The 23,363-nt window shown below is 49.6% G+C and overlaps 1 protein-coding gene across 2 annotated transcripts in view; it reads right to left on the bottom strand.

The window, feature by feature from the left end:
* Positions 1-23,363, bottom strand: part of Ntn1 (netrin 1) — a 186,961-nt gene that overhangs the window by 35,280 nt on the left and 128,318 nt on the right. For both annotated transcript variants that reach the window (XM_040748911.1, XM_005067594.4), the window contains exons 4-5: positions 12,657-12,806; positions 9,319-9,372 (exon numbers count right to left, since the gene is read on the bottom strand). In XM_040748911.1, coding sequence (XP_040604845.1) covers positions 9,319-9,372; positions 12,657-12,806 — 204 coding nt within the window. The remainder of the gene's footprint in view (positions 1-9,318; positions 9,373-12,656; positions 12,807-23,363) is intronic.

Below are 23,363 nucleotides of genomic sequence, written 5' to 3' on the forward strand. Positions count from 1 at the left end.
GGGTGGGAGGGGTTTTTACTCACTCACCCTACTTCACTGGCTGCTGGGGTTTTGAAGGGCAACACCGACAGCCACAGCCTAGCCCAGTACTCATTCAGAGTTTAGGGGTTCAAGGCAGAAGTATGAGCTGTCACAGCCGGAGATACCCTGTCATCTTCCCTGCCTCTGCCAAGCTCTGGAGCCCACACCCTACCCCCACAGCCTCTGTCGGTGAGACCGCTGGGGTGCGGGATGCGGAGTGTAGTGCTTGGGTTCCCTGACACCTGTCATCTGCCCCATCATGCATCCCCCTCAAGTCCTAGAGAGACGAACGCCCATGGAACGCCAAATAGTCTGCCCAACTCGCTCCTCCGCTTGTCCAGCTCATCCCTTTGTCCTCTCCACCCGCAAAGGCCCAGAGACAGAAGAACAATGGTTTGACTTGATTTGTGCTGCTTGGGGTTACAGGGACCCCTGGCAGCAGGGGTGGGGACAGATGCTTTCTAGCCTGGCTTGCACCCAGCCTGACCTCTGCTCTGCCCTCTGTGGAGGCCTAGGAAGGGGAGAGCAAAGAGGGTGGGGGAAGGGACCGGAGAAAGCAAAGAGAACAAGGAAGGTAGTAGACAGGGATGTAGGGGAGGGAGGGGGACAGGGAGAGAGGGATGGAAGGATGGAGGGAGGGGGACAGGGAGAGAGGGATGGAAGATGGAGGGAGGGAGGACAGGGAGAGAGGGATGGAAGGATGGAGGGAGGGGGACAGGGAGAGAGGGATGGAAGATGGAGGGAGGGAGGACAGAGCAAAGAAGAATTAGAGGGGGAATCCAGAGAGGGAGAATGAAAGAGGAAAGGATCCATCCGGGCTGCCCAAAAGCAGTCACACCACATCAAAGCGCCACTTGGGGATCCACAGCAGTGACCTGTAGGTATAATTCTACACAGTTCAACCTAATGCAGAACACATCCCATAATACATATGGGATGAGCCTGGCCTCAAGCCAGTGGGACTGGCTAGTGGAGGAGGCCGTATTCCTTGGCTCTATCTCTGGTTTCCTTTCCTGAGAGTTCTGGCAGCTGGGCTGATGTCAAGACATCTGGGCTTAACCCAGTGCTGCTCCACAGCGGCTGCTTTGTCCCAAGGGGACACCCAATTATCGTCACTTGCCTGAGACGCTCCACACCTTCCTCTTGCCTGAGACACCCCCCACCACTACTGCAAGCACCCCAGTCCAAGGACAGTTTGTGCTGGGGGTGGAAACCCTGGGTTAAAGAACTTGCCTAGAACATAAAGAACCCTCGGATCTACCCCCAGCACCTCAAAACCAAACCAACCCAAAGTAAATACACAAACAAACAAAAAGAAACCACACATGACTGATGCCCTTTAAAAAAAATTGTGCATAGTCTTTCAGCATCCACGCCCTCTATGCTCACCAAGACACAAGATGGTTCTGGATATTTCTCTCTGAGGTGCCCCTGGGAAGGAAACTCAGAGCTCACACATCCACAACGTCAGGGGCCGGCCTGAGCCCAGACTGGACACAGATGCCCTCCTCCTCAAGGGCACACGGGGTTACCAGTGACAGCAGGGACCACATATTCACTTTCAGTGACACTTCCCATTCATCATATTCTCAAAAGCAGCCCGGGATCCTTTTAAAATACAATGCTTAGTGATCACATCATCACAGAATGGCTTAATGAGTAAGCCACAAGCGACCCAGCTGCACAACACATTGGGGGAGCCATCAAGAAATTCCTGATCATGGACTGTGCGTCAAGACTCTTTTCAGACTGTCATCATCATGTCTAAATTTTTCTTTCAAGGTATTTAGGTAAGGTTGAGGGTGTAGCCCAGAGGAAGTACACTTGCTTGACATGCACAAGACCCCAGGTCTGATTCCAAGATTAAAAGTATTTTTTTTTAAGCAAAGAGAGGCTAACACAAACACAAAACCAAATTGTTAAGTCTAGGCAGTGGGCACGCTGCTGTTAGCCATTCCTGCTACTTCAGAAAAAAATTCTCAGAACAAGAAAAAATTAACAAAGGCTAGTGAGAGTGTACAGGCACTTGCTGCCAAGCCTGATGACCTGAGTTCAATCCCCAGGACCCACCTGGTAGAAAGAGTGACCCAACTCCTACAAACTGTCCTCCAACCTCCACACTCATCCATGGCAAATAAATAAATGTTTTAAAAGATGTTTAAGGAGTTAAATTACATTAATGTGAAATCCAGCAATTTATAGTGAAACTCAGGACAACTTTTTTTGTTTGTTTGTTTTGGTTTTCAAAACAGGTTTTCTCTATAGCTTTGGAGGCTGTCCTGGAACTCGCTCAGTAGAAGAGGCTGGTCTGGAACTCACAGTGATCCTCCTGTCTCTGCCTCCTGAGTCCTGGGATTAAAGGCTTCAAGACAACGTTTTAAAAGATGAATTTTAGCACGGAATAAAGTAGAGCAGGCAAACAGTTAAACACAATCCCACAGAAATACCAGCGGGCTTAATGGGCCAGGGCTTTCTGACTCCTCAGTGCCATCCATGCAGTGGGCTGTATAGCTAATGCGCGAGTGGTCCATCCAGGGAGACTGGCCTCTCAGAGACTGCGTAGAGAACACATGGGCCTGTACTATATAAATACACCGGGATTTCTGACAGCCTGGTACTGTCAGCCTTGAGGGGCGGCTAACTCTTTGTTGTGGGGCTGTCCTACGCATGTGGGGTGTCTGGCGGCCTCCACCCATGAGATGCCTGTGGCGCCCTACACCCAGTCGTGACAATTGAAAATGTCTGCAGACAGTGCCAAATGTCCCCCAGGGCCAGAAGAGCCCATGGCTGAGAAGCCGTGAAACACACAGACATCATGAAACGATTTCATCAAAATGCCCCATAAGCTGTCTCTGCAACGAAGACGCTCTCTACATGCAATCTGCTGCGCAGCCTGCTCTGTCGCTCGCAGTGTACAGTATCGCTCCCGTCACACCCTGCAAGCAAAGCACGCCGAGCAGCAGCTAGCTGCTTCAAGCTGGTGGTGCTGCGGCCCCAGTGCTAGGAATCATCGTCGTTGGTGCCAAATCCCATTAACCACCACTATTTCCTTAGGCAGAGGTGAGCCCATGGCTCACAGGTGTGTCTGGATACGGTGACCAAACTCTCTTCCTAAAAGGTACAAGTTACTGCCCCAGGAGTATGCAAGGGTCTGTGTCTCCAAGCCTTTTCAACACTGGGAATTACTTTTTTTTTAATCTTCTAAATAGTGTCAGATCTCCCAAATCTAGTGGCTTGGGCCTGTAATCCCAGCTATTCAGGTGGTGGAGATGGGAGAATAAAAAGTTTAAGGTCAGCCTGGGTAATTTAGTGAGACCCTCTCTCAAACTAAACAGGGGTTGGTGGCTGGAGATGACCCAGTATTTAAGCATACGTGCTGCCCATGTAGAGGACCAGGAAACCAGTACCCACATGGTGGCTAGCAAACACCTGTCACTCCAGTCCCAGGGGCTGTGATGCCCTCTTCTGTCTTCAGGGGGTTCCTGCACATACATGGTGCACATAAACTCACATAGGCTCACACACACAAATGCATAAATAATTTAAAAAACAAATCTTAAAGTTCGTGAAAAAAATGGCTAGGGAGATAGCTTATTGGTGGAGCGCTTGCCTCACAGGTGCAAGGTCCTGGTTCCAATCCCCAGTATCTTATGCACACAAAGTACCAAACTAGTAAGTTTTAAAGACAATTCGGTTGTTAACATTGTCATGGTTACTAATACGCCTAATACCTCCTGCATTCATTGCCATTTGTACAAACTCTGAGTTTCTATTCACTTCAATTTGATTTTATATTAGAATCTCTTATTGAGTTGCAAATACTTTTTTTTTTGAGGATTTTGACCTTTGGTCAGCCATATCACAATAGCTTTCTCAGCTTTGAGTTTGCCTTTTATTTTGCTTAGAGAGATTTCTAAAGTACAGGATTTTTCCATTTATATTTACAAAACCGTTCCCTTTATGATTTTTGGGGGTTTTATGTCCCATCTAGGAGGACTTCTTTGCCCTGAGATCACATGGATGGACATGAACATGTGTGTGTGTATGTATGTATGTATATATCACACATACATATTATTTTAGAATATTACAGTTTCATCAGTGATTTGCAGCTCCTTATCCCTCTGGTGATATACTGCAGGAAGTAGGACTTGGAGCTGATTGGTAAGTTAAGAACCAGTTTTCCCAGCAGCATTTGCTGGCTGCCTCCCTCCTCGGCAGCCACACACTGCCTGGTACCAAACCCTTCTTGGCCCCTCTCCAGTCCCGTGCCACACTCATTTAAATGCCCTGCTTACAATATTTTTAAATATCCAGTAGAGCTAATTACCCTCATTAGTCACCTTTTAAAAAGTCTTGAGGTGGAAAAGGAGAGGGGAGAAAGGAAAGGGAGTAGAGAAATATGTATAACTCAATAAAAGAAAACAGCAGTTTAAAAAAATCATGGCTCTTCTTACTACACAGATTTTTCTGGCTGAACTTTAGGATCCTGCCCCATCTAATGGAGACATTGCCCAGAATTGTGCTAAATCTATGGGTCACTTCTGGGAGAATCGGCATTTTGACAGTTCGAGTCTTGCTCTCCCTAACACGGCATGAGCTTCCATTTCTTCTTGTTCTTCGGTGTCTACTCAGTTTTGAGGATTAAAACAAAACAAAACATTCATCACATACTTTCATTGCTTCACTCATTTTTGCTTAGCATTCTGTTGCTATTCTAATTAAAATTTTGCTTCAGTATTACAAAAACGATGTGTGTTTTGTCCCATTCCTACCATCCTGGACAGAGGAGCAGACAGAAGCTGGGCACTTCACCTCAACCACAACACGGGAACTCGGGACCTTGTGTGTACCAAGCAAGCATCCTACCACTGCACTTTATGCTCGGCCTTCCTTTCATTCTTTTTAAACCTTGAGATAGGGGTCTCGCTAATTTGTTCAAGATTGCTTTACAGACAGACCAGGTGAGTCTTGAATTTGTGATCCTCCTGCCTCAGGCTCCCAAGTACCAGGATTGTAGGCCTGTGCCTCCAAGCCCAGCTGTTCTTGTGGTTTTATTAATTCCTGTTGGGGGCATCCACCCCTGAATCACCTGTGCTTGTATTAGAACCCCACCACAGCCCCTCACACACAGGACTCTCATTAGTAAGTTACACAGAGAAAGAAATGGCAAGTTCTGATCAGCAGGGCTCTGGGGATCTGGAAGCCCAGGCTAGCCCACACTGCAAATCTCTATGAACTCATTCTTTAGCAGAAGGCTGGAGAGCCCCCACCTCCACCCCATGCATACCTGTTGGCACTGAAAGCAGAACCCCCAGCACACCAGCTGTAAAGTCTTCTCTCTGGGCTCTCCTGAAAGGCTACATGGCACCCTAGAAAGACACTCCTGCTCCCCCCCAGGGTCACTGAGGCAATAGCGAAACGCCCACAAAGGACTCTGTATGGGGAAGCTATGAAAAAGTCAAGGCTGGGGAAGAGCCCAAGACCACTGTTGAGAGGTGGGGAATCCAGGAGGTGGCTAGCTCCTCACTCCTGGACCTTAACCCAGGTCTAGCATCCACAAGGAAGAAGAGCCTTGGAAGTGAGGGGGACCAGCAAAGGCTACCCTTTCTTGTTATGGGTTTCACCGGCTCTGGAGGGAGGTCCATATCCCAGGTCGGGTGAGGTGGGCTCACACAGGCTCTTGATGCAGCCCTGCGTGTCTCTTTCCTACTCAACCCTCAAGGAATTCATATGGGGTGTTCTGAAACTAACCGTGGCAGGATGGTCCTCTAAGGAAAGCGACACATGCTACAAATGAGCCAAGGTGAGACATGTCTACCATCGTGGCTCTCGTGCCTCAGGAAGGGGTACAGGTGAAACTGATTGTCAGGGGAGTGGAGGACTGAGCAGGTGTTTCTGCAGGGAGCAAAGGGTCCTTCCTGCCCAGGGGCACCAGGGTAGGAGCACTAGGCTCCACCTCTTCCTGTTCCAAGGGGAGGGGAGAAGCTTTGATAGCAGCAATAGCCTCAGAGCCAGTCAAACCTGAGCTCCTCTCATTCACCCAAGTGTCCATAAAAGCAAACCGCTGCAGATCAAGAGCTGCCTAGAGCTGCCACGGGGCAGGAGTTTCTCTTGCTGCCACGGGAGCCTCCCAGCCTCCAGCTCAATGTCTCAGCTAGCCAGCTAGGCTCTCTGTGATAGGACATCCCAAAGGCCAGGCCCAGAGCCTCAGCAATGGCTCCTGCTGTGCAGAGCCCACCAGGGCAGGCTGCAAAGATTGGGGTGAGGCCCCAGGCACTGCTCCAAGCCCCAAACCTGATTTCCTACTCCCTCTTTGAGCAAAGCACTAGAGTGGTTCACTTTCGGTCGTATTCACTAAGGTTCTAAACGAAGAAACCACAGTCACAGAATCCAAAGGAGTCAGAAAAGGTAATTAGCTAACCAAAGACTGCTCAGACTACTACCAGAGTTTAGGAGTGGGTGTGCCTCAGAGGAAGCTGGAGCCAAGTGGAGCATTCCCATAGCCTCAGGCTTGGTTCCCCAGCACCGCACCTGTTTTAGACTTGCCCATTAAAGCCGAGAACCTTCCGATGCTTCACATGGGCTTCTTGTAGTCTACACAGACATATCAGGAGTGCCTCCACCTCCCCTCACCCCTTCAACTGCCCATTTCTATCAGAAGGTAAAAAGTCAAAAATAATCACAAGAAACCCACAGTCAAGTTGCAAGGTCCAGAAAAACCTCCAGGAGACAATCCGACCGTTGAAGTCTATCTTGTCCTAGGGCGAGCTGTGTATCCTACCCCTGCACAGCCCTGGGCAGTTTGAAAGTCATCCAGGAGAGTCTGTCTACTCAGGTATATCGCTGCCATCTTTGACTAGTCACATGACCACCATGTATCAACAGTCAAGTCTGGGGGGCTGAAGAAATAAATGCTTCAGTGGTTAAAAGTATTTTCTGCCCTTCCAGAGGACCCAAGTTCAATGCCTAGCACCCACATCAGACAGTTCACAACCAAAGGGTCTAATACCCTGCTCTGGACTCAGGGTGCACCTGCACATAACCACACAAAGACACACACACACACACACACACACACACAGAGAGAGAGAGAGAGAGAGGGAGGGAGGGAGGGAGGGAGGGAGAGAGGGAGGGAGGGAGGAAGAGAGAGAGAGAGAGAGAGAGAGAGAGAGAGGGAGAGAGAGAGAGACTTGAAATTCTGGAGCTGAGGAAATGGCTCAACAGATAACGCCCTTAGAGTTCAGAAACTCAAAAACCATGTACAAGCTGGGCAGGCATGGCAGCTGCCTGTCATGCCAGCCCTCAGAAGGTAGAGATGGGGGATGCTCAGGACAAGCTGGCTGAGACCCTGCCTCAAAAAATAGAGGAGAGCAATTGAGGAAGATGCCTGCAGCCAACTTTGGGCCTCAGGCATGTGATAACAAATGCATATATACCTACACAATTCAAGTTCTACTTTAACATCTTCTTACTTCAAAACTACTGAACTACTGTCCCCTATTTATTGTTTTAATTAGTTAATTGACGGCAGAGATGAAACCTCCATGCTGAGCATGTGCTCAACTGAGCTACACCCTCAGCCTCTGACTTAATTTTTAATTAAAAACAACAACAAAACTGTGTTTAAAAAAATCCATGTCCTCGGCAAGAGAGAATAGTTTTTTTTGTTTGTGTTTGTAGTTTTCATGAGACAGGTTCTCACTGTGTTACCCATCTTGGCTTCAAACTTGTGAACACAAGTGATCCTCCTGCGTTAGCCTCTCAAGAAGCTACGAAGAACAACCTTTAATTTTAAAATGCCAGTATAGGAAATAATCAGCTTCTGTCCTCTGGACCTGGCCTCCATTGGGACAATGCTGGAGATTCCAGCCTCTACACCTCCACTCTGGCATCTAGCATGCAGGCACCCTGTGATGGGAGTCCCCAGGCCTGGTCATTACCCTTCTCCTGCCAGGGGGTTCAGGTGAACACCTGAGTGTGCAAGCTCACAGCTCCCTACAGAGCCACCTAGAGAAGCAAAGTTCCCAGAATACTAGGGGCCTTTGTGTCAATCTGCTACTCACACCACTCCTACCCCAGGACCAGGGTCTCCAGGAGTGGCCCTGTACCAACCTCACAAGGCATACATACCATCCTGTGGGGCTCTAAGCTCCCTGTGTACCCAAACCTGGGATGTGATACCACTCCTGCACCAAGAAGCCCAGTAAACCCCTTCTCATAGTAGGATTTTTTTTTTGGACACTAAAATAGTCTTGATTTACTACAGTGTGAAAACAGCATGCATTGAGTAAAGCCATGCTTTCAACTTGTGTCTTTCCTTGGGCTGACTGAATGGGGTGGGGTTTTCCTTCTCTTGTGATGCTGGGCAGCCTCAGGGAGCTGTACCCACCCACCCCGAGACAGGTGCAACACTCACCCTTTGTCCATTGCTCAGCTGGGTGAGGATGCTCTGCTGAGGGCAGGGCATCATATTTACTGCATTTTACAGTATTTTTCACTTACAGTAATCTTATCAGGAAGTCACCACATCCTAAGTCGAGGAGCATCTATCTGTACATAGGAAAATACTACTGAAGTCCAGTTGTCTGATCTCTCCCGAGTTGATGGTACAGCCATGTTATATGTGTGCTTTCTCAATGACAGCAGATGAGCATCTGGCTATGGGACTGGGAACTCGTGTAATGGTGAAGCAGCCAGGGACACACATGGTGTCTCGTGGCATCTGCATCAAGTCTGTAATGTGAATACAGCTACGGTTGCTATGGTGAACATGTCACAGACACTGCGGGCAGCTGTGGCAGGGACCTGCCGTTGTCATGAAGGAAAGGCTGCATCTTCAGGTAACAGGTGGATGTGAAAATGGGATTGCCTTCCCATCTTGGGTCTCAGAGCTCCTGAATTCTGACCATGAACCTGTGCCCAGGTACTCCTTCCTCTCAGTCTCTGCCTGGCCCCTGCAACCCCATGGAAAGAGAGGAGTCCTTGGCTCCAGTATTTCTGAGGTTCTGGCAACTTCTTAGCCTCCAAAGGTCAAAACGAAGAGTTCCACTTTCAGGGTTCTTGGCCCTTGACTCTGGTAAAACGTCCTCTAACTTTATTCTTAGGAGGAGAGTTATGACAAAGTGTCCAGCAGTTCCTTCTTCGAGCAGTTGAGGGGACCGCTCACACAAAACAGAGCCCAAGTGACAGGGGTGGAACACAGAAGGGTCTGTGCCTCTAGTCCCCACCCCATGTCCCTACTCATGTCCCACCACACAATCACTATAACAACCAAAAGCTAAAGGGATGTCTCACCTTCTGGTTCCTCCACACTGCTGGCTGCGGTGGTGGGCGGTGCTACAGGAATCTCTTCATGGTGTTCAGAAAAGGGAGGAGGAAAAACAAGGTTAAAAAAAAGACATTATTTTTGTTCTTGGAAAGAAAAGGGTCTCAGCATAGATCCCTCCCAACCTTCTAGTCTCCCCATGCCCACTCTACAGCTCAACTCAAAGGAACAAAAAGTCAGGGAGAGAAGGGGAGCTGGCAGCAGGGTCCCAGGGGTCCTGGGCACATTGGTGTGTTCCCCTGTCTTCACTGAGCAGGGAAATGATGAATCCCATCTGTTAAGGAGGGGCTGGTGGTCCACAGGGCTGATGCTGTACCCAGGGCCTGCCATACATGCTCATCTCAGTCCTACTCCTCTTCTTCCTGCTCATCATGATATGACTGCCTGGGTCTTGTTCATCTACAATGTTAACTCACAGGTGGGAGGAAGGATCTAGAAACAGTGAAGGTGTGTGAGGGGCAGGGACCAGTCCTTGGGGACACCTCTCCCAGATGCATCTGCAGTCTGACTCTAGTTCTCTCAGGCAACCTGCACACTGGCTAAGGCTTCTATTAGTGGGTAGACTGGGATGTGACTGCAGGAGGCAGGGCTCATAAAGGTGTGGCCTTTGTTTTGAGCGTTCCCTTCTACCTGGAGTAGCAGCTCAGCCCTTCTCCTTCCTGGACCCATCCCTGTGCTCCCACAGGTGAAGACGTTCAACCAGTCAACTTCATTGATTCAGCCACCAGCTGTCAAAAGTCTGACCTTCCTCTTTCTAGACGAGACCGAACCATGGTCCGAAAGTCCCTCTAGGACAGTGATTCTTAACCTGTGGGTCTCGACCCCTTTGAGGAATGAACAATCCTTTCACAGGATTTGCATATCAGATATCTACATTACGATTCATAACAGTAGCAAATATATATTTATGAAGTAGCAATGGAATAATGTTATGGGTTAGGTCACCACAACATGAGGAACTGCATTAAAGGGTCATAGCATTAGGAAGGTTGAGAACCACTGGGCTAGAAGGAGCACACAACCACTGGTCAGCAACCCTTGATCCTTCTGTCTGCTCTGACCTCGCAGTCTAGACACCTGAGACCCGAGGCTTGACCTAAGACCTGTCGGTGTCTTCTAGAGGATCCATGCTTTGTGCCTTTCGGAGGTAAAGACAGCAGACACAGTCCACAGTAAGGGGCAGATTTACTCTCAGTGACTTTATTCACACATTTCTTTGGTGTCTGGTCACAGCAGCTCATTAGGAAGCTGGACGTACGCCAGGCCCTTTCTTATTCCTGCAAAGCTAGATTGGTCCCAGCAAAAACTCTCTGGAAACAACGTCCAAATGGCCTGGTCTAATACTGCAGGTCTACAAAGTGGGGTTCACACCAATGGCCATGGGGCACATTGGCCACCCAAACTCAGTGTCTAAAGCAGAGATGTACACACAAGGCCTGTGGTTCCCTGGGCTTGAGCCCTCCCCTTTCAAAAGCATGTCAGAAAGTATAGAGCATGAGGGAGGGTGCAGGCGCTGGTTCTCAATGATTATTTCATGATGCTCTTTTCTGGGGGATTTGAAATTATAGTTCTTGCCATTCTGAATGACCTAACAGCTTCTCTCCCTCCTTAAAAAAGTGACTATGCAGTGACAGAACGCGTTTCCAGAGGTCCAGATATACTTGGCTTTCTAAAAATGTCTGTCTCATAGCTTTGGGAAAAGTCTCTATGGATTATGAGAGTGGTGCTCGGATGTCATGATTGGAAGGATTTCTTTCCATCCCTTCCTTTGAATTCTGGGGGTGAACCCAAGGCCTGGGCTGTACAAGGCATGTTCCCTTCCACTGAGTGACAGTCAACCTAAGCATCCTTTCCATCTCCTGTACCCTGGGAGGACATCTCAATCCAGTCCCTTGAGTACTGGGTCATCTGCTGTCAGTGGACCTGCAGGGACCCCTGGAAGAAACTCTTGATTCATAGACTGGTCATAACTACCATTGGAACCAATAGAGCTGACTTGCTCTGGAAGCAAAGGCCACTTGTAGTGGGACAGATTAGAACACATAAGTGACATGTGGACTGTCGAATGCTCCCACCTGCTTTCAGCAGGGATGATGACTGTAACTTCTGTGAGGAACACTTTAGGACTTGGTAGTGACTCCTAGCATGAAGAGATTCCAGGCATCAGCACCCAGACTCTCGGCTGTTCTGAATCCCCATCACTAACCAGTCCTGGGAGTCCCCTGGGGTCTCCAAGAACCTCAGAAGTCAGACTGACATCTGAAAGGGGCGAGCAGTAGTATTTCAGGCTCTGTAGGTTATATCTGCTGCAGCTATGCTGTTCCACGAAAGTGTGTCTTTTTCATTTCCCTTTTATCTTTCTAAAAACAGGGTCTCACTACAGCCCAGGCTAGCCTCAAACCTGCACTATTCTCTCCTCTGCTCCCCAAGTACTGGGATTACCAGCTCACACCACCATACCCAGTGACTTTGCATGGTTTTTATTGTGTCTTGAAATAGTATCCTTCCTTTGATTTTTGTTTAAATCATTAAAAAGGTTCGAGGCACTGTGCCATTCAAAAGCAGGCGGCGGCCAGCTCCCTGGGTGGAGCTCGCCAAGCCCACTCTCTAGAGTCCATTTGGTTCCCTGGGCTCTGGCATGTTTGCTGAGACTCTCCTGCTCCTCTGTGCCAGCCATCCCTTCTTGGCTTGGTCAGCCCTAGCCCAGGAATCACCAAGAGGAAGCTGGGCCTCTCGGGGTTAAGCTTCACTTGCCAGCCAGAGCTCATTCTGTCCATGGTCACAGCAGCATGACCTACCAGATGTGAAATACAGAGACCCTTGAGAGCCGAAGCCAGGCTGACCCACCGTCCATGGAACGCCTCTCTGGGACACCCCCCCCACTCCAGTTCTCTCTTAATCCTTCACAGGGACCACAGGGCCATGAACAAGAGCCTGAGTAACTTTTCTCAAAGGCCCAAGGCTTTTGGTGTGCTGTCTTGTGAATCTGCAGCTAGCTGTGGCATGTCCCTATCCCTCACAGGGTCTGGGGTCAAAGGGCAATGTGAGAATGGGGCTCATGCTGATCTTGCTGCCCCCCTGGAGCCAGTGACTCAGTGTTTGTGAGTACTGAGGGCTATGGAGAGGCTGGCTCTAAGGCACATAGCCACTTCTGAAGGAACTCCCAGGCCTGGAGTCTCTCACAGGATCTCACTGAGCACAGGTGAATGAAGACATGCCCATTGGTGATAGCTAAACCCACAGATATCGGCAATCACCCCACACAGGCACCCCCACCCAAGCAGAGGGGAGGTGGGGATACACATACTGATGCAGGGGGCGATGGGGGAGCGGCTCTGCTGGTAGCCTTTGGCACAGCGGTTGCAGGTGATGCCTGTCACGCCGTCCTTGCAGGGACACTGGCCAGTGGTTTGATTGCAGGTCTTGCCGGCAGCACCCACAGGGTGGCAATCGCAGGCTGTGAAGAACACAAAAGGGAAGGGTCAGAGATTGCCTACCTACCAAGAAATGGAAACCCACATCCAAATGGACCTAGTCAAAGGGTTTGCCTGAGGAACAGGAGAGGGGAGCCAGGAGCACCTTCAAAGCCCAGGAGGAGGGCTGATTCTCAAATACGATGTCAAGGCACGGAGGCGGGGGACACTGGAGTGCAGAGGTACTGGACTCTCCCCCAGGTTTCTCTGTGGGTTCCCTGTGTGGAGCACGCTCTGTAGCTAATGAAGGTCAGGGATGCTGGTCAGAGGGAGGCACAAGAAGGGGGCACCTAGGATGCTACCCCCACTTGCTCAGCAGTCAGATGCCCAGAACCCAGAGTTCTGGGTCACAGTAATACTTTAGCATAAAACCCCAACTAAATGGGTAACTAATGAACTGGTGAACCACCTAGGGGAAATGGAACAGTCAAGCTGGACGTGAAGCAAGGCCAATGATTTTCAGGTCAGAGGCCACTGTGTGAACCTTGTGAACCCCCTCCTGGTTTTGAAGAGTGGGTACTGGGTGGCCCCACCTCCAACTGCATTCGGAAGCTCCCTCACTGTGTTCCTGCAGTGATACAGCCAGGACTTTGGGGAAGGTCTCTGCCACCATCATGAGACTCTAAGCAACATTCACCCCCACCGCCAAAGGCAGAGGCCGCCAAGGCTTCTTGCTGAGTTCTGCCCACCTGTGCCCGAGCAGTGACCTCACTGGTGAAGGGATGGAGTAAAGGAGGCCATGTTGTGTATGCTCCTGCTGCAGGAAGCCCAGGAGGGCAGTGTGCACCAGTAATGTGCATCTGCAGCCATCTCAATTCATGCCACATGCTGCTGTGTTTCTGTCCCCAAAGGGAACAAAAATATCCAGGAAAATAAATGAGAACTGAGATTCCAAAAGAGCTAAAGTAAAAATTCACTCCTCAGTGGGCCCTGAAAAGGCAGCCTCTCCCTGGGCCTCCCGCTTGGGAGTGCAGTGGGGAGCATCTGGGAGATGCGGGGAGAAATGTGTGAGCATACATTTGTGCCAGCGATGTCAGGACATGCAAGAACTTCTGGAAACATTAGGATGAGAAAGCATCTGGGCCTGACAGGATGGAGGATAGAAGGTCTGGGGGATCAGCAGTGTGGTGGCTCCTATGACACAGTATCCCTGAGAAGAACTGGGACCATTCCCATCCTGCACCTTTCTTAGATTTGACTCTAAAGTACCCCTCATGGCTCTCCCACATTTTAAGTATTTGGCTTGTGGTGTGATTTTTGAAGGTTGTGGATGGTGAAAGTGGTCACTAGGGCCTTTGATGGCTACATCTGCTCCTGGATCCAGTTTTCTCCTCTTCCTGGCTCGTTCCACATAAAGAAGCTGCCTCAAGTTCAAGCATGCCATGCACAGAGCAGTCACCTTTGCCACCCTGGATGGAAATCCTCTGAGATTGTGAACCAAACTTAACCTGTCTTCCCTCAAGCTACTTTATGTCACTACCAGAATGAAGGTAACTAAGACACCATTGTAGATGGGAAGGTGTCTCTGCTGAGATGCTGTCTTCATCAGTGTACCCTAAATTCAAGTCTGTGGGAAGAATGACAGTGAAGAGATGGTTTGACCTTTCCTGCAGTAGGAATGGTGAGTGAAATGGGCCCATGATTGGCCATGAAAGCAGAGGCCCCAGTACAGGACTCACAGTCGAGAGCCACAGATGTGGGCTTGGCATAGACATATGGGGACACCAGGTTTTGTGCCAGCTGACCTCTCTTGGCCTCCTCTGGAATACAACTGTGTGCCAGGAACTCCTGGATCCTTAGAAGGTCACAAAAGGTTATTTGGTCACTGAAGATTCCAAGTCACATCACACCTAGGCACCAGCACTGGCCCAGAGTGTCTTCAGCTTGGCAGGAGCTGGCCCAGGACAAGCTCTGGGTGGAGGAACACTGAAGACTATGCATTGAGTCCTGCAAAGCTGGTGATCTCAGCTGCCTTGGCTAGCCCAGTGCTGGGACCAGAATTCTGCTGCAGCGGAGGAGGACTGGTTTTTTTTTTTTTTTAAGCATGTATTCTGTATGGTCAGCTCATCCTAACGGTTCACCCTTAGATGAGATGTAAGCTAATGAGAGTTGCTGGGTTTCCAAATTATTCTCCCAAGATTCTATAGGATGTAAACCCATGTATCTGTCCTAACTGGGGCAGCAGTATGTAGTACGCTTCCACACCAACAAGTCATTATCTATGCACAAAGTCACTAAAAGGTCACATCCAGGCCACTGTGACCATCACCAGGCTGCATCACACCATCGACAGAGCATCTGCCAACAGAAGTATACCCACCAAGACTCCTACAGACACATGAGCAACCTACATTACCTTACATGACATCTCAGTCCCCACAACAACCCTGTGAAAACAGTATGACTGTCGACAGGGGGACAAGGGAAGAGGCTGGTGAGGAGTCGCAATAGAAATGAGACACGGAAAGGACCTGCAGCCCTGAGGAGAGAATACCAGACACACACACACACACACACACACACACACACACACACACACACACACCCGCCTCTCAAGACACCCTCTGTCTGTTTCTTCCATTGGGAAATAAGCTCTGGTCAGTTTCAACCACTGTGAGGCAGGCTTGCTGTTACTTGCGTCAAATGCCACCCGGATAGAGCCCCACCAGCACTCATTCCCAATTCCCAGGCAAATGGCCCCAGAGTTAGGCCTTTCCCCACAGACACGGGAAGTGGGATGGCCTAAATTATACCCTCTGAGCAAAGAATGGTGGGTTTTAGGTGTGATAAGAAAAGCCAACAGATGGCAGTGTCCTTGTGGTAAAGTCCTCTATAGTAGCGTGATGACTATTCTTGGCTGTGACCTTGACAACATCTGAGATTAAAATCCAGGTGGCTGGGCATATCTGTGAGGGACTCCTTTTTCTTAATGAAAGCATTTAAAGTGGGAAGACCCACTTCTAATCCAGTTCTTTGAGGTGGGAAGAGCCACCTCTAATGTGGGCCACACCTTCTGCTGGCAGTTATGTAGGGGACACAGAAGAAGGAAGGTACTCTCTCGTTGCCTGCCCGCCCTCACTCTCACGGGTCAGTCCACTCCTTCACTGGCATTAGAAACTACTTCTTCAGAATCTGGAGTATACTGAAGACCAGCTGAGACATCCGGCCTTGTGGACTGAACAACTACTGGGTTCTTGGACGTTCCCTTGCCAGACCACACAGCTATTGTTGGACTAGCTGGATCACAGGCTGATAGCCAATCTAACAAATCCTGATGTATGAATATATATATTCTATAAGTTCTGTTTCTCTAGAGAACCCTGGATAATATAAGTGGAAAAAGCAGAATTCCAACAGGCTTTGTCAAACAGAGTGAGAGTCAGGGAAGCCTCAGGACCCAGCCTTACAAAGAGAAAGTCACAGGCTCCTGTTGTAGTCCCTTAGCCTGTAAACACACAGACGACACATGGACACACATGGGCGCATACACACATACAGAGATTCACATATACAGCCACACAGTGACTAGCTCACAGCAGGATGATTACATAGGGAATGAGGCAGGGGGAGGGGGCTTTTACTTTATAGGGACTCCAATGAGAGGCCTTTACTTTGTAAGGGCTCCAACGAGGTGATGACCAGAGAGCTTCTCTAATTCATCTGAGAACAGGACCCAGGCTGGAACACCTTCTGTCACAGGAAGCCCTCCTGGTGACTTCCATTTCCCTGGAAGCTAGCCATGGTTTTTGGAGGGAAGTCAACCCCTTTCATACAGGTCGCCAGTCTGCATGGGGCAGGCAGCACCTGCTCATGGGAAATAACCAGAGGTTTTTCCATGAAGAGAGAGTGTGAGGCCAGAAGGAAGTGCCGGTCCCTGAGAACATGGCAGGATCAGGTTTCCCACGAATGTGGCTGGCTTCAGGGAACCCAGGCTGTGTTTGCACTAGGTCACCAGACAGGGACAGACGCTCAAGACACCCAAGTGGTTTCTGACAGATGACAGAGGATCGAGGCCTGGCCTGGCCCTGTCACTGAAGTAGTATACCCCCTTCTCCTGGACTGCAGGTGGCGTCTCTGTAATGAAAACGGTCTATACCACGCTAAAGGGTTTGTCTCATGGATCCAGAGTGTAGACTCTAACCCCACGGCTGCTGTTCATCAGTGTCCTGGGCCAGGGGAGGGGGAGGGGTTTGTGTTTCAGGGTGTCATGTCAAGCAGTCACTAGTACTGTGCCTGAACCTTATCAAAGGAGGGGACCTCTAGGAACTCTGGTACAGTGGGCCTAGAGGCGGCTGGTGCTGACCACAGGCTTCCCACACCCAAGCATGACCCTTCCCTTCTACTGAGTGAGCATAAGCAAAGGTCAGGCCCTTCCAGCAGCTCACAGGGCCAGCTGGAAACCTTCTGGGGCTCCTATGGGCAATCTGCTACTTTTCCTGAGCACCCTGGCTCCAGGGACTGAGATCAAGTGGAACCTGCAGGAGTCCGCAATCTAGAACACGGACTACAGGCAAGGTGCTGCTCAGCATTGGCCCCTTTGAAACTGGGAGACAGAACAGGCACAGACTTGGTCCTCGATCCAGATACCATCTGTCTGTTCCCTAGGCCTCCAGGAGCCCTGGAAACTCATTGCTTTGGTCTCCTATTAAGGACTGACTCACATGCCAAGCCTTCAGGATGCATACCCTGAAGTCCTACTCCAAAGTACATGAGATGAATACGAATTATTTAGAGGTACTTGGGTAAAAATAGGTCATTGGAGTAGGTTCTAATCGGTGACTGGTGTTCTTGCCCAAGATGGGGATGAGGTACAGAGGAAGAGCCATGTGAACACACAGGATGAAAGTGACCATCTGCAAGCCCGGGAGAAAGGCCTGCAGCAGATACCTCCCTCCTGACCCTCAAAAGCAATCTGCCCAGCTGGTACCTTGACCTTGAATTTCCAGTCTCCAGAGCTGGGAGGGATTAACTATCTGTTGTCTCAGTCAGCAGGTGCACAGAGCTTTTTTAAAATGACACCCCAAGCTAGCATGCCCCCCCATGCCATACCCTAGATAAGTAACCTCTTTCCTAGGGACTCTCCCAAGCCAGTCTCCAGACTTTAGGGGGAGATTGTCCTGCCCATCAGCCCAAGGGGTTTCTTGTGGCCTAACTTCCCTGGGAAAGTCACCAGCCACATTTGCTGAGGGAAAGAAGCCTTCTCTATGGTAAGTCACATCCCTGGGAGACCTGAGACTCTAGCAAGCTGGCTAGGCACCTGCTAGGGCTTCTGTGATCCCTGGAGTCCCTCCCAACTTTGATCTCCCACCAGCCTCGGGATGTTGGCAGCCATTTCTAAAAGGATGGCCAGCAAAGGCCTGGATGGGGAATGGAGTTGGGGTCAACACTCATCAGAGACCAGCTGGAGTCAGGAAGTCAAATCTTCAAGCTAGATATTCTACTGCAGTCTGCCCCAGAAGGGATCCCACCCTTCACACACATGCATGCACTTGCAAATGTGTGTGGTGGTGGTGGTACCCTCTACTCTTGTCCTAGAAATAGAAAGTGCTGGAAAGTCAAGTGCTAGTAGCACTTCTCACCAGTCTGAGGAGGTGGGGAGGCAGGGGTTCTTCTATCTCTGAAGCCTCCCAGAGCATAAAGGAATATGCTAGGCAGGGAAGCCACCTTACCTGAAATATCAGGACCCTGCCCCATCAGAGAACATGAGGATCTTTCAAGGCTCCCCCAGGAATGGTTGATGGCAGAACCCATCAGGAGATCACATGGCTTCCAATGGCTGCAAGGCTCACTCACAAGGGCTGCCTGCCCCTGCTCCTCCTAGGTAAGGAGGTCATGCTGATTTGGTTTTTGTCAGCCTTAGTACAAACTAGGGTCATCTGGGAAGAGGGAACCTTAATTGAGAAAATGCCTCCATCAGTCAGGATGTAGGCAAACCTTGGGACATTTTCATTATTGATTTGGGAGGGTCCAGTCCAGTGTGAGTGGTGCCACCCCTGGGCAGGTGGTCTTGGGCCGTAGAAAAAATCAACCCGAGCAAGCCACAGAGAGCAAGCTAGTAAACAGAACTTCTCCACGGCCTCCACTTTAGTCCTTGCCTCCAGGCTCCTGGAGGTTCCTGCTTGAGTTTCTTCCTGACTCTCCTTCATGATGACTGCAAACTCTAAAATGCAATAAACCCTTCCCTAAGTTGTTTTTGTTCACAGTGTTTATCACAGCAATAGAAACATGATGAGGACAGGAGGCATCCTTCTGTGCTTGGACTGTGCAAGACTGGACTGAATGCCTTGATGGAATTCATAAAGAACACAGACAGGAAGGGTTCTGTGGAGATGTGGCCACCTGACCTCTAGCTGCTTCAAGGTCAGGAAGGAGAATGGCCCATGGAAACAGACAGGGCCAGTGTCTTCTGATAAAACAAGGGCCAGAGGCTTCCTCTGTCCCCATACCTCTTGTTTATGTGTCCAGCCTAATGGACACCCTGCCCCCTACTGCTTAGAGGCTGCATAAGGGGAAAGGCAGATGTCAGCCACAAAAGGATGTTCAAACACTCAGTCCTCAAGTTCCCCAAGGGAGGCTGTGGAGCAACCAAGAGAAGAAATGCAAGAGATAGCCAGGGTTGCCTGGAAGCAAGACAGGAGACAAGCAGAACAAGGGGCAGGAACTCAGAAGCGCCAGGGAGGAGGATTAAATGCTGAAAGCGGGTTAGGGTAGCTCTTAATGATTTCAGAGCCATGAAGGAGAAAGGACCAAAAAGACCCTGGAATAGTGTCATAAGTTCTTAGTTGATTTTCTGTTACTGTTACAAAAACACCCTGAAGCTGGTTGCTTTAAAGTGGTTTGCAGGGCATGAAAGCACACACATTTAATCCTAGAAATGAAGAAGCTGTGACAGGAAAGTCAGGAGTTCGAGGCCAACTTTGTTTCAAAAAGCACAGTAAGAATGAAGAGAAAAAAAAAACGTATATTTAACTCATTGTTTTAAAGACTGGAAGTCTAAGATTGGGTGGCCCCATGTATTTGGCATCCCGTAAGGTAGCACTTGTGTAGACCACAGCATGGTGGAGAGGAAAAGCAGAACAGCTTCATGTATGAACGCATGCATGGCCAGACAAGGAGCCAGAGAAACGCAAGAAGGCCAGGTTTACCCTGTGTTTCCCTGTAGTGCTGAGCTGAACCCAGGGCTGAGCTGTGTACCCTCAGCCCTAAGGGCCAGACTCTCTCTCAACTATCACAGGAAGAGTCACATGACCATCATCAATCCTCTCCCAGAATGATGGCCCTACTGACATTATCATCTTTTACTAGGTCCCACCTCTTTTTGAGAACTATTTACATGTATGTGCATGTACCTGCATGAGTTTACAGCGCATTATATGCACACAGGTGCCTGCAAAAGCCCAAGGGTGTCAGATCCCCTGAAACTGGTGTTGTAGTTGCAGGCAGCTTTGAACTGCCTGCTGTAGGTGCTGGGAACTAACCCTCTGGGAGACTAGCAAGGGCTCTTTACCACTGGGCCAGCTCTCTAGTTCTAGGGTCCCATCCATTAAAAGTTCCACACCTCCAATCCAGGTGATGGCAGCTGGTGGCACAAGCCTTTAATCCCAGCACTCGAAACAGGTAGATCTCTGAATTCAAGCCCAGCCTGGTCTAGATTGAGATCCAAGCCAGGGCTACACAGAGAAACCTTGTCTTTAAAAACAAAAACAAAAAAAATTCACATTGCTACAATGGGGATCAAGATGAATCTTTGGGAGACACACCCAAACTACCTCTGGCGATACACCCCAGCTACAGCTCTAGGGAAGGAATCTTGTCCATCGGTGCTGTAATTTGCACAGAGTAAAATTCACCCCTCTTGACTGTACAGGTCTGCAGATTCTTATCACAGATGCAGGTTCTTTTAATAGCAACCTCAGTCAGGGTTCAGAAGCCTCTAGTTCTCTTGGGAATTCCTCTCAGCCTCCACTTCTTCTAGTTTCACCTTCTGCAAAACGTCTTACCCTGGAATTATACAGTATGTACGAAGTCTACACACATGCAAATGGGATTGCCAGGTAGGTCATCTGTTGAGCCCAACCGTTCCACTTAAGCATGCATTTGAGGTCTGTCGGTGGCAGTGTAAGACATCAGTTCATCTTTCACTAATACTGAGCAGTCTTCTTCCTCAGTGGGCATGTGTTCACTCTGTCTGTGCAGATATGGACATACTCTTAGGTAGTCTCTAGTTTGGGGCAATTACAAATAAGACTGCTACAGATTTTTTTAGACTTAACATTTTCATTTCTCTTGGAGAAATACCTGTGAGCAGGCTCCCAGTTTTATGACAGATCCGGGTCTACTTTCCAGAGCAGCTATGCCATGTGGAATTCCCACCAACAGTGTGTAATGGCTCCAGTAGGTTCTTGTCCTCGCCAAGCATTTGGAATTGATAAGTGACTAATATTTTTTTTTATTTTCAATGAGTGGGATCTCATTGTGATTTTAATACGCATTTCCCCAACGTCAGCTAATGTTTCATGTATTTATGTGCCATCTGCCCATCCTTGAGGAAGTGTCTGTTCAAATATTTTGCCCGTTTTTAATTGGATCATTTGCCCTCTTGTTATTGAGCTCGGAGGGTTCTTTCCACCCTGGATTCACGCTCTTGGTGGGATATGGAACACGTGAGCGCCGTCTCCCCACTGTGACTTCTGTAAATGCAAGCACACCCCTCGTCGCTCTTGTCCTCGGTCTTGCACTGGCCTCCCATGCTTTGGGGACAGGACCTGCCTCCTCTCCAGATGCCAGCAAGATGCCCTGTACTCTCTCCCTTCCCTTCAGGCCAAGGGCCCACCAAGCCCTCTGCTGCTCCCTGACTTTGTGCTTCCCCCCACATCCTAGGTCTCCTCTCAAATGCCCCAGCTTCAAGGGTTTCCCCTCGGTGACCTTGTCTTCCAGCTGCTTGTTTCTTCCATATAACTCACCTCATTCCATAATTAGCTTCTTTTACTTTTTCCATCGTTGTCAACCTCCCACCAGTAGGAAGTTCCACAGAACAGTCAGGCACTCAGCAAACACTTGCAAACTCAATGAACAAATGATCTCACTCCCAGACAGTAATGTAACTCAGGGCCCAATCTGCTGCCTTCTCCTGTGGGGAAGGCCATTTCATCTGTCCTGTGCATCTGGAGGAAAGAATGAGGCAGGGAATGGGAATGCCACCCCCCTCACATACTGGGTCACCGCAAGCTCAAAGGCCACACTCTCTGGGCTAATGGGGTGTGGGGAGCCAATTGTGGATATCCACAGATAATCCCCAGTCTTCACTTCAGCTGTCTGTGTCAACCTCCTCCAAGCCAGGCCTTCCTCTCCCCCCAGCAGTTGCTAAAAAGGCAGGGAAGAATAAATGTTTTCAGTTGCACGGCCTTGTCTTTCCTCAACACTTAGATCAAGGTGCTGACAGCAGGAAGCGCAGGGGGAGGGGAGCCAGTCCATAATTCTAAACTGCATTATGTGACCTGCTGCGATCTAGTGAACTGTAGTCTCCCTGCACCTGTTCTACAGCTGAGGAGGAAACACCCCCTCCCTCCCGTGTCCTTAGCATGTTCCCAGAGTGTCACTGTTGCCGAAAACGTGCACCATGCGCTTGGACTGAGAGTGGCAAATGTAAGGACCTCAGAACTTGACCGAGCCCAAGCACCTGACCTAGTACAGGTTCAGCAGGATGGTAAGAATCAGCCCACGCTTTGGTGGACTGTGTGTCCGAGTGTGGTCAGGCAGGCAGCCCTCAGATGCAGCCTAGTCTTGAGTGGCACTTTCAGACCCGCGTTTGGCTGTATACAGCTGTCCCCACCTTTGCACCGAGCCTCCGCAGGCAGCTGCCGCGCACATCTCCGCCACTCTGCTCATTCATCATTTCTGCTTCCGAAGCATGCAAATCCTTTATGGACAGTGTACCACAGCACCGGGGAAATCCCTAGTTCCCTATCCAATCCTGTGGGAATCGCCCACTGAATCTAACAGGGGCTGATCCCCTTTGAGTGAGCCAGTCACCAAGTGCTACATTCCACACTAAGAGCTCAGCAAGCCTAAATGGATGGGACACGCCCGTCAAATTACCACCTAAATAATTATATTTATACCCATAAGTTAGGCAGCTTTGGTCAGAGACAACCTTTTTTCCCCCCTTTTTTGCAATTGGTAGTGAGCACTGCAGAGACTCCTATCTGGTCTAAGTGCTAAGAATTAGAACTGTTAAATCCTCAACGATGAATGGGATTTCTCTACCACCCTTCCCATGACTCAGGGATCACCATCAAAGACGCAGCAGAAAGCATCTAAGAGCTGGAGGAAGGGGCCAGTGAGACAGAATACCAGAGACTGTTTCCCAAAAAGCGGGAGAGTATACACCTGAGGCTTTTATGGGGTGAGTGGAAGCGGTCAGAGAGTCAGGAAGAGGGGTGTGGGAGGGACTTCAGACTTCTGAGACTCGACTACCAGGAGAGCAAATCTAGGCTCGTGCACACACAAACGATGCACCAGCCTCACCCTGAGAGATTTCA

The sequence above is a fragment of the Mesocricetus auratus genome, unplaced genomic scaffold (assembly GCF_017639785.1).
Source record: "Mesocricetus auratus isolate SY011 unplaced genomic scaffold, BCM_Maur_2.0 Super-Scaffold_100007, whole genome shotgun sequence".
Lineage (NCBI taxonomy): Eukaryota > Metazoa > Chordata > Mammalia > Rodentia > Cricetidae > Mesocricetus > Mesocricetus auratus.